The following is a 12,011-nucleotide window of genomic DNA, read 5'->3' on the forward strand; positions in this document are numbered from 1 at the left end:
GAGATGTGGGTTCAATCCCTGGGTTGGAAAGATCCCCTAGAGGAGGAAATAGCAACCCACTTCATCATGCCTGCCTGGAAAATCCCATGGGCTCCCCAGAGGATACTGGCGGGCTACAGTCCATGGGGTCTCAAAGAGCCAGACAGAACTGAGCACACTGGTAATTCAGTCATTCTGACCCCAAGAGTGTCCTTTTCGTTTCTGCCCAATACTGTATCCCAAATAAAGATAAAATTAATATTTTAAAATTAATATCTAGATATACTCCCAGAGAAGGCAATGGCAACCCACTCCAGTACTCTTGCCTGGAAAATCGCTTGGACAGAGGAGCCTTGTAGGCTAGCAGTCCATGGGGTTGCTAAGAGTCGGACTCGACTGAGCGGCTTCACTTTCACTTTTCATGCATTAGAGAAGGAAATGGCAACCCACTCCAGTGTTCTTGCCTGGAGAATTCCAGGGACGGCAGAGCCTGGTGGGCTGCCGTCTACGGGGTTGCACAGAGTCAGACATGACTGAAGCTACTTAGCAGCAGCAGCAGCAGATATACTCCATTATTATATATTTCCTTCTGTCTGCATTTTCCAGGTTTGTTTGGTTTCTTGGGGTTGTATCTGGTTTCTCCCATGCAGGGATGACTTCCAGATTTCTTTTTATTAGGGAATAATAGCCTGCTCAGCGCACAGAGCAGACTGATCATTAAAATGTCTTAAAAATGCTAATAGAGCATACTAACTTGTGTTGATTTAAGAATTATTATTTAAATTAAAAATGAACGTTTTACGACAAAGATGAGTTCTAAGCCCAGAACACAAAATGTCTTTGGCGGGGTGGGGTGGAAGCCCAATAATTTTAATAAATACGTAAATCCCAAGGACATGAAATTAGGCTGAGTATTTTAAATGTTCAATATCTATATATGGGTAGTAGTAAAAACACTAAATTTCCACAGGAAGACTCTACTGCTAGAATGAACACCATATTCTAATGCTGAAGATTTAAAATATTCCTCTTGAAGAAGGAATTCATAGGGCCTAGACCCCATCTGAGGCCTGTTCATGCTTGGCCACCTCTCCAATGGACTCTGGACTCTGTGCTTAGTGCCTATGGAAACTACAATAGAAGGATAAGACCTCCTCTGGACAGGGGAATCTTGAAGATCACATCCAGGTTACTCATCGCCTAAGAGAAAACAGACTCTAATCACCCCTGCCTCCGGACAGGTCATAAATTCTTTCTGTATCTATTGGAGTGTAACTGCAGGCTTATTGATTATTAACTGTTTGAACACCTAACACTTGTAACACTTGAATAATGGGGTTATTGTGATTGTATTTACCCTTCCTTTGTTTTATGTAAGTCTCAAGGAAATTGAGGTGGTGGGTTTGGACACGTACACATGGGGTATAAAAGATTTTCACAAACACTGGTTGAGGTCCTTGGCTAAAAGGAGACTCTGCCTTGGGCCCACCAGTGTAACAAACTGCACTCCACTATCTGCATTGTCCTTCTGAGTGAGTTTCCCAGAACGCGTGGCTATAACACTCTCACAAGCACAGTTTGAATATATGATCTGTTTGCCTCTAGCTTCCAAATTACTTACATTCCTGTTACAACAGACAAGTAGCTGACATGATTGTATATGTACAAAGTCCTATAGAATTTTAGAAAACACCACCAACTCCAGGAAATGCAAAGTGAATTCTCAAATAAATCAATTGCTTTCTATATCCTAGCAATGAGCATTTAAAAATGGTATTTTATCTTTGCATTCAAATGGATGCTTTTGAACTGTGGTGTTGGAGAAGACTCTTGAGAGTCCCTTGGACAGCAAGGAGATCAAATCAGTCAATCCTAAAGGAAATCAGTCCTGAATACTCATTGGAAGGACTGATGTTGAAGCTGAAACTTCAATGCTTTGGCTACCTGATGTGAAGAACTAACTCATTTGAAAAGACCCTGATGCTGGGAAAGATTGAAGGCAGGAGGAGAAGGGGACTACAGAGAATGAGAGGGTTGGATGGCATCACCGATTCAAAGGACATGAGTTTAAGCAAGCTCTGGGAGTTGGTTAGGGACAGGAAAGCCTGGAATGCTTCAGCCCATGGGGTCACAAAGAGTCGGACATGACTGAGTGACTGAACTGAATTCACTTGAACTGAACTCATTAAATTCATTCAGGAATAAACTGAACCAAAAAGATTGGTGGAACAAAACAAAGATCCAGACACAGACTTCCTCACATATAGTCAAATGATTTTAAATCAAGGTGCCAATTCAGTGTATAAAACTCTTTAACATACTTGGCTAGAATAACTGGGGAAAATAAACCTCACAACTAAATACACTTTGATATGTAAAAATTAATGTAAAATCTATCAGTTTCTAAAAAAACTAGAATAGGAAAATATCTTCATGCTTCTAAAGATAAAGACTTCTTAGGATACAAAAACATAAATCATAAGAGGAAAAAAAGGTAAACATGAGAGGGTAACAGGCAGGAAGGCTAGGGGTCTCCAAAGGGAGGAAATAGGCTGCTAAGTGTCAGACATTTTTTTTCTCTTTCTTAAGGGGCAGGAGGAAACACACCACAAGTGTCAGATTTTTTTCCTTCTCTATACAAAATTAAAAGGAGGTTTCTTTTAAAATTCTGTGTTGCCACTAAGACACCTAGTTCCACCAGAACTTTACTCAAACCTTGAGCTAACCAATGCATTTTTCTTATGGAAATGCTTTTCTTAAGCTATGATAATGAACTATGTTTTTACCCTGGGCTCTGTCTTCAACTAAGTTCTGCCTAAGACTCAGAACAGACTTGACAAATCAGTATGTTTTACTCATGCGAATATTCTCTTAAGCTATGTTAATGAGACTATGTCTTTGCTTGGAAACCTGCCTTTCTTCAAGATTCATGTCAATGATTTTATGGCCCAGGAAAGCACCTTGAGCCAATGTTATCTCAAAATGTATGTTGTGCGTGAGGAGCCACAAGTGATTTTGCAACCCAAGAAAATAAAATCTGTCACTGTAACCACTTTTACCCCATCTATTTGCCATGAAGTGATGGGACCAAATGCCATGATCTTAGTTTTTTGAATGTTGAGTTTTAAGCCAGCTTTTTCATTCTCTTCTTTCAACTTCATCAAGAGGCTCTTTAGTTCCTCTTTGCTTTCTGCCATTATGTGGTATCATCTGGATATCTGAGGCTGTTGATACTTCTTCTTGCAACCTTGATTTCAGCTTGTTATTCATCCAGCCCAGCATTTCACATGATGTACTCTGCATATAATTTAAATAAGCAGGGTGACATTATACAGCTTTGACATACCCCTTTTCCAATATTGAACCAGTCTGTTGTTTCATGTCTGCTTCTAACCGTTGCTTCTTGACCTGCATACAGATTTCTCAGAAGGCAGGTAAAGTGGTCTGGTATTCCCATCTCTTTAAGAATTTTTCCACACTTTGTTGTGATCCACACAGTCAAATGCTTTAGTGTAGTCAATAAAGAAGTAGATGTTTTTCTGTAATTCTCTTGCTTTTCCTATGATTCAACAGTTGTTGGCAATTTAATCTCTGGTTCCACTGCCTTTTCTAAATCTTGTACATCTGAAAGTTCTCGTTCACGTACTGGTGAAGCCTAGCTTGAAGGATTTTGAGCCTTACTTTGCTGGCAAGTGAAATGAGTACAATTGTACGGTAGTTTGAACATTCTTTGGCATTGCCCTTCTTTGGGACTTGAATGTAAGGTGACCTTTTCCAGTCCTGTAGCCACTGCTGAGTTTTCCAAGTTTGCTAGCATATTAAGTGCAGCACTTTCACAGCATCACATTTTAGGACTTGAAATAGCTCAACAGGAATTCCATCACCTTCACTAGCTTTGTATGTAGTAATGCTTCTTAAGGCCAACTTGACTTCACACTCTAGAATGTTTGCTTCTAGGTGAGTGAACACACCATCATGGTTGTCTGAGTCATGAATATCTTTTTTTGTATAGTTCTTCTGTATATTCTTGCCACCTCTTCTTAATATCTTCTGCTTCTGTTAGGTCCTTGCCATTCTGTACTTTATTATGCCCATCTTTGCATGAAATGTTCCCCTGGTATCTCTAATTATTTGAAGGAATCTCTAGTATTTCCCAATGTTATCTGTCACTTTGGCAAACTCTGTGAAAATTATATTAATTTGAACTATTTTGTGCTCAGTGGTCTATTTTGAGAATGGTTGATTTTTATTCTGTGAGTCTACATGGGAAAATGTCCATTTAAGTCTTCAAGGATTGCAAAGCCTAGAATCTATGTAATGCAAACTCATGAGGTAATATTTATGAGCCTGAAAACTGTGTGTCACAATAGTTTTAACTCAACATCATGCCTTTAGCAGACTATTTCTCCTACTTAAAAATACATTTGGTGTTTTAAAATAACAATGCATTATTTAGTGCACATTTGCATATCTGAGATTATTGATATTTCTCCCGGCAATCTTGATTCCAGCTTGTGCTTCATCCACCTTGGCATTTTGCATGATGTACTCTGCATATAAGTTAAATAATCAGGGTGACAATATATAGCCTTGACTTATGGCAGAAAGTGAAGAACTAAAGAGCCTCGATGAAAGTTAAAAAGGAGAGTGAAAAAGTTGGCTTAAACTCAACATTCAGATGTCTCAGATCATGCATTTGATCCCATCACTCCCTGGCAAATATATGGGGAAACAATGAGAGATTTTATTTTCTTGGGCTCCAAAATCACTGGAGATGGTGACTGTAGCCATGAAATTAAAAGTTGCTTGTTTCTTGGAAGAAAAGCTAGGATCCACATTGACAGCATATTAAAAAGCAGAGACATTACTTTGCCTACAAAGGTACATCTAGTCAAAACTATGGTTTTTCCAGTAGTCATGTGTGAATGTGAGAGTTGGACTATAAAGAAAGCTGAGTGCCTGGAGAATTGATCCTTTTGAACTGCAGTGTTTGAGAAGACTCTTGAGAGTCCCTTGGACAGTAAAGAGATCCAAGCAGTTCGTCCTAAAGGAAATCTGTCCTGAATATTCATTGGAAGGACTAATGCTGAAGCTGAAACTCCAATTCTTTGGCCACCTGATGTGAAGAACTGACTCATTAGAAAAGACCCTGATGCTGGGAAAGATTGAAGGCACGAAGAGAAGGGAACTACAGAGGATGAGATGGTTGGATGGCATCACTGACTCGATGGACATAAGTTTCAGCAAGCTCTAGGGGTTGATGATGGACAGGGAAGCCTGGCATGCTGCAGTTCATGGGGTTGCAAAGAGTTGGACATGACAGAGCAACTGAACTAAACTGATCTGATTTAGTGCTCAAGATGCACTTTGCTTTTGTGCTAAGAATTTTATTAAAACAACTTCATTTTGTCTTCCCAATAAACCTTATAAAGTTGGTATTATTTTCCCTGTTTTACAGAGAGGACGTGTTGTTTTTGTGCAGCAGAGATGCTAAGAGGGTGATCCGGGACTCAAACTTCAAAAGGGAGACTGTAGGCCTCCTCACTCCAGGGCACTTTGAAGCTGTTGACATTATAAATGATTATCAGGTGCTGTGCTTAATAGCTCAATCATGTCTGACTCTTTGCAACCCAAGGGACTGTAGCCCACCAGGCTCCTCTGTCCATGGGGATTCTCCAGGCAAGAGTCCTGGAGTGGGTTGCCATGCCCTCCTTCATAGGATCTTCCCAACCCAGGGATCAAATCCAGGTCTCCCGCATTGCAGGTGGATTCTTTACCATCTGAGCCACCAAGCACACTATACAAATTGATTTTTGTTTAATGCTACCTTTCTTCTTCATTTGGAATTGTGAACAGCTCCCCTTTGTCAATAACTATAATATGACTGAACAGGCAAGACATCTGTTGTTATAAGAGTCAGGGTACACAATGTTGTACAAACTCGTGATCACCCCTCTTTTGGGATGTCATCTCTGAATGACATCACTTGAGGGGATGGACTGTCCTGAAGTGTGGATGCAGTAGTGAGAAGTCAGAATCCAGGGTTTTCACACTTGCTATCACTACTGCTGCTGCTGCTGCTGCTGCTGCTGCTGCTGCTAAGTCACTTCAGTCGTGTCTGACTCTGTGTGACCCCATAGACAGCAGCCCACCAGGCTCCCCCATCCCTGGGATTCTCCAGACAAGAACACTGGAATGGGTTGCCATTTCCTTCTCCAATGCGTGAAAGTGAAAAGTGAAAGTGAAGTCTCTCAGTCGTGTTCAACCCTCAGTGACCCCATGGACTGCAGCCTACCAGGCTCCTCCATCCATGGGATTTGCCAGGCAAGAGTACTGGAGTGGGGTGCTATTGCCTTCTCCGTGCTATCACTACTACAAAATATTAAACAAATTACCTGAGATTTCATTTAAGAGAATGAGAAGGAATTAGATAAGGAAGAGTATATGGAATAAACCCTTTAGCAGTAATAAACATGAAAATAATCAAGTATTTTCCAAGGTTTATAAAATATACCAAGGCTGATCAGAATCATCAGGAATGAGTTCCAAGCCACTTGACACTAACTGCATCCTTTGAAACAAAGCTGAACAAGCCCCTTCCTGACCCCACTCTCAATAGTGACAGAGAGAAAAGACTGCTTCCCACATAGGAACTGAGCTTCTGGCAGCATCTCCTGTTTCACCACCCACAGGAGCATTTTCCTTTCCTCTGGGATGAAAGGTCACTTCATAGCAACTTCACCCACTTCCTGGACCAGACTCCCTAACTGCTCCAGCTCCCACATACAGTTTGCCTTTCAGGGCTTCCTCCAAGGTACTTGCACAATTCAGATTCCAAAGGCAGCAAGAGGTGAGTTTCTATGTGGTTCCTTTCCCTGGGTTTCCCTGATAGCTCAGTTGGTAAAGAATCTGCCTGCAATGCAGGAGACCCCAGTTTGATTCCTGGGTAGGGAAGATCCCCTGGAGAAGGGATAAACTATCCACTCCAGTATTCTTGGGCTTTCCTTGTAGCTCAGCTGGTAAAGAATCCACCTACAATGCAGGAGATCTGGGTTCAATCCCTGGTTTGGGAAGATCGCTCGGAGAAGGGATAGGCTGCCCACTCCAGTATTCTGCCCTGGAGAATTCCAAGGACTGTATAGTTCATGGGGTCACAAAGAGTTGGACATGACTGAGTGACTTTCATTTTGTTTTCCCTCCCCTCAGGGTCCTGGAAGAGGGCTTTGTGCCTGACTCACCCCTGTACCTCAGGGTCTTAACTTTAATCCCTATTTGTTGAACGGAAAGAGAGAGAGAGAGAATACCACCCACCACCTCACACATACCCCCAACTCAAACTACGAACCCAAACAGCAACACCTCCTCAGACCCTACATTCCAGATGGGCCTCTCTCCCACTTCATTCAAACCCCTTCCAGGAATAGCCTGTCTTCACTTCAACTCCCTCCACACCTCCTGGATTTGCAGCCCTTTGCACTCTGGCCTCCTCACATCTGGAACCTGCTTCTCGGGTCACCGACACCTCCTGATCCCAAATCAACCAACAACTCTCCGTGGGCTCACCTTCTCATTTGCATTGAGCAGACCTGTCCTTTCTCATGTCTGCACCTTGTCTCCTCCTCTCGTTCCTTGCTGTTCACTGTGTGTCTCCTCTGCTTGCCTCCTCTCTCAGCTTTCTCTCTAAATATCAAGGCTTCCAAAAGTTTCTGATCTTGGTCCCTAAACATGCCTCACTCTCCCTGGGCAATCTTATCAATCTTCACAAATTCAACTACTACCTTCTCAGTGAAGAATACACTGGTGCCATTCCAGGTCTCTCCTTCAAATACCAGACTCTAACTTTCAATGACCTTTAGGGCACCTCCATCTGGAGGACCTGGACTTCAAGATAATTGAACTACAAGTGGAAAAGCTGGGATTGGAAATCAGTGAGACTGAAATTTTCTCTCCTCACATGACTGTTTATCCTGAAATCAGATAGCATCTGTTCCTATCCCTCTTTGCTGCTGCTGCTGCTGCTAAGTCACTTCAGTCGTGTCCGACTCTGTGCAACCCCATAGACGGCAGCCCACCAGGCTCCCCCATCCCTGGGATTCTCCAGGCAAGAACACTGGAGTAGGTTGCCATTTCCTTCTCCAATGCATGAAAGTGAAAAGTGAAAGTGAAGTTGCTCAGTCATGTCCAACTCTTCACGACCCCATGGACTGCAGCCTACCAGGCTCCTCCACCCATGGGATTTTCCAGGCAAGAGTACTGGAGTGGGGTGCCATTGCCTTCTCCACTATCCCTCTTTAGGTCATGCAAAAATATGTGATGGATTCTGATTATAAGGGCCAATTAACCATATGCCAAGCGCACAGCAAGCCAGCCAGCTTTGGAAACCCAACCTTGACCTAGTTTATAGTAGCAAAGGAACAGAACCTTTCACAAAATCTTTTCAAAGTAATTAACAGTCACTGTCAAGATGTGATACTGCTTTACTGAAAGACTGCTTCTGGGGATAAGTAATGTAGCTAAACCCAAGAGGACACCTTTATAAAATAAGTTTCCAGAAAAGAAAAAAACAAAAAAGCACATATAACTTTGCAGTAAAAGTCCTCTGCCTCTGAGTCTCAGCTTACTTCTCATTGGTAAATAGTGGAAGCCTTTGCCCACAGGCTGTGCTGTTTGCATTCAGATATTAGTGTGCAGCTTTTGATAAATGCATTTCATTTACAAAATAAACACTTAGAAAGTCACATAGCTTGAATCACTGAAAAGCAGACAGGTGTAACAGAGAAAACACCCAAGGTGAGCAATGATACTGAATGAGGAAACAAGAGCTGAGATGACCCAGCATCATTCCTTAGAACCTCAAGTTCACAGACAAAACAAAGCCCGGATAGAAGCATTTCCGTGGGTATTTCTGCCTTTTTTTTTTTTTTTAATATGTTAAAACAGAGACTTCAACATGTGAAAAGAAAAACTGCCTAAAAAACAAAGAAGACATTTTCTGAGATAACTTTGATCCTTTAATCAAATTACTGGATTAAACTCTTTGTATCAATAACTGCCCTTTACTGTCCTTGATCAAGTATTATTTTCACCTTATTATTACTAATCTTTTCTAAGTTATCACATCTGACCCTATCAAAAAAAAAAATGGTGCAGTAAATACTTGGCTTCTGTGGTAATACAACACATAATTTAGCTCATCTAGTCTATCTTTCCATGAGAGGTGACTGTTTCTGTTATGAAATGTGCTCACAGTAAAGGGAATCCAAGCCAGACATCTGGAATGCTGAGGGAGAATCACTTACCCAGCCTGTCTCTGCTTTAGACCAACCTTGACGTGACTGTGGAGCCACTCATGACCAGGTGTTACTCATGTTAACTCAGCCTCCCAATCACAGCCACACCTTTTTCTTACAAAACATGACCTTTGCTGAAGGTAATAGGATACATCTCCAGGCTGACAGGCCCACCCTAAGTCCCTGTGAAAAGGCCTTGAGGAACAGGCACTCTGCTACTCCCTGGGAGAACTCTGACAGGACTGGTGCATTACCTGGATGAAATCTTGAAATATCAAAGGCAGCAAGTCATCCATATGCCCAATGTCTTTGGAGAAATGATTTAAAATTCTTCCTATAAGAATAGGATAAAAGATATTACTCATTTAAGAAAAACACCAATACAGTATACTAAACAGTGTCAAACTTTATTTTTTGGGGGCTCCAAAATCAGTGCAGATGGTGATTGCCGCCATGAAATTAAAAGACGCTTACTCCTTGGAAGGAAAGTTATGACTAACCTAGATAGCATATTGAAAAGCAGAGACATTTGCCTTTGCCAACAAAGGTCTGTCTGGTCAAGGCTATGGTTTTTCCAGTGGTCACGTATGAATGTGAGAGTTGGACTGTGAAGAAAGCTGAGCACCGATGAATTGATGCTTTTGAACTGTGGTGTTGGAGAAGACTCTTGAGAGTCCCTTGCACTGCAAGGAGATACAAACAGTCCATCCTAAAGGAGATCAGTCCTGGGTTTTCATTGGAAGGACTGATGCTAAAGCTGAAACTCCAGTACTTTGGCCACCTCATGCAAAGAGTTGACTCATTGGAAAAGACTCTGTTGCTGGGAGGGACTAGGAGCAGGAGAAGGGGATGACAGAGGATGAGATGGCTGGATGGCATCACCTACTTGATGGACATGAGTTTGAGTGAACTCCGGGAGTTGGTGATGGACAGGGAGGCCTGGCATGCTTGGGGTCACAAAGAGTCGGACACAACTGAACGACTGAACTGAACTGAACTGAATGCATATATATGGAATTTAGAAAGAAGGTAATAACCCTGTATGCAAGATAGCAAAAGAGACACAGATGTATTGAACAGTCTTTTGGACTCTGTGGGAGAGGGCGAGGGCGGGATGATAAGGAAGAATGGCATTGAAACATGTAAAATATCATATGTCGAACGAATCCCCAGTCCAGGTTTATGCATGATACAGGGTGTTCTGGGCTGGTGCACTGGGAGGACCCAGAGGAATGTGATGGAGAGGGAGGTGGGTGGGGGGTTCAGAATGGGGAACACATGTACACTCATGGTGGATTCAAGTCAATGTATGGCAAAACCAATACAATATTGTAAAGTAAAATAAATTAATTAATTAATAACAAAAGATATTACTCATTTCCCTGATAGGAGCTTTCAGAGAAACAATTTATAAACAAATCAAAACATACTTTTAAAGTGTATATATTTAGGAACTTCCCTGTGGTACAGTGTCCCTAGTGCAGGGGACACAAGTTCGATCCCTGGTCCGGGAAGATCCCACATGCCACAGAGTAACTAAGCCTATGTTCCACAACTACTGAAGCCCCTGCACCTAGAGCCTGAGCTCCTCAAGAAGAGAGGCCACCACATGAGAAGCCCAAGCTCTGCAATGAAGGGGAGCCCCTGCTTGTCATAACTGGAGAAAACCCAAGCACAGCAACAAGGACCCAATGCAACTAAAAATAAATAAATAAATCTAAAAGAAGTATATGTATTAAATATTTAATATATTGGCCTTCCCATCATGGCTCAGTGGTAAAAATTCGACCTGCCAATGCAGGAGACACAAGGGACACAGGCTTAATCCCTGGGTGGGGATGATCCCCTGGAGAAGGAAGTGGCATTCACTCCAGTATTCTTGACTGGAAAATTCTATGGACAAAGGAGCCTGGTGGGCTACAGTCCATGGGACCACAAAAGAGTTGGACATAATTTAGCAATTAAACAACAAAATATATTACAAATTCAAATGAAAAAAGCTGATGTCAGTGGTAAAATGAAAGAGACAATAGGATGATACCTAAAGAGAAATAAAAATATCACCAAATGGCAGTGTCTGGGCAGTTGAAATAGAGTCCAGATTTTTAAAAGAATGGGGGAATATTGTCATTGTATCAAGAAGGGTTGGTGGATTTAGAATGCTCCCTCCTTTTAGATCCATCCCATCTAAGACTCATTCCAAGTGCTAAACCGGTAAATAAACAGTTGCAAAATATCTAAGTTAATCCTAAGTGTTACATTAATTTTGCTTTCATTATCAAGATTAATTTTGTCAAGTGATATTCTTTATTTTTTTAAATTTTATTTTATTTTTAAACTTTATATAATTGTATTAGTTTTGCCAAATATCAAAATGAATCTGCCACAGGTATACATGTGTTCCCCATCCTGAACCCTCCTCCCTCCTCCCTCCCCATACCATCCCTCTGGGTCGTCCCAGTGCACTAGCCCCAAGCATCCAGTATGATATTCTTTAAATAAACATAATTATAACCCCTCTGTACTTTTTTCCATCCAGATTGTTCATAGTACCTCACATTTTGGGAAACTGTGGATTCTGACCATTTCCAAGTTACAGTTTACTACTGGTCATCCCCCGCCACCCTGGACTAATGAAGGAAGGATTTGGTGTTAACTCTGTTAACTTCAGGCAACCTTAGATGGCCTTGGGTATTGAAGAACCTGACCACAGTCATTGAATCAAGAAAAAAGGTTTGTTTT

The 12,011-nt window shown here is 41.7% G+C and overlaps 1 protein-coding gene across 1 annotated transcript in view; it reads right to left on the reverse strand.

Moving 5' to 3' along the window:
• The window catches only part of LOC100337129 (ATP-binding cassette sub-family C member 4), a gene marked incomplete at both ends in the record, with an annotated part of 148,200 nt that overhangs the window by 49,097 nt on the left and 87,092 nt on the right, over positions 1–12,011 (reverse strand). Inside the window, 1 exon segment of the mRNA XM_059884456.1 lies at positions 9,524–9,603. Within this exon segment, the coding sequence (XP_059740439.1) occupies positions 9,524–9,603 (80 nt within the window).

Source organism: Bos taurus, unplaced genomic scaffold (assembly GCF_002263795.3).
Source record: "Bos taurus isolate L1 Dominette 01449 registration number 42190680 breed Hereford unplaced genomic scaffold, ARS-UCD2.0 Leftover_ScbfJmS_2057, whole genome shotgun sequence".
In the NCBI taxonomy this organism is placed as follows: Eukaryota; Metazoa; Chordata; class Mammalia; order Artiodactyla; family Bovidae; genus Bos; species Bos taurus.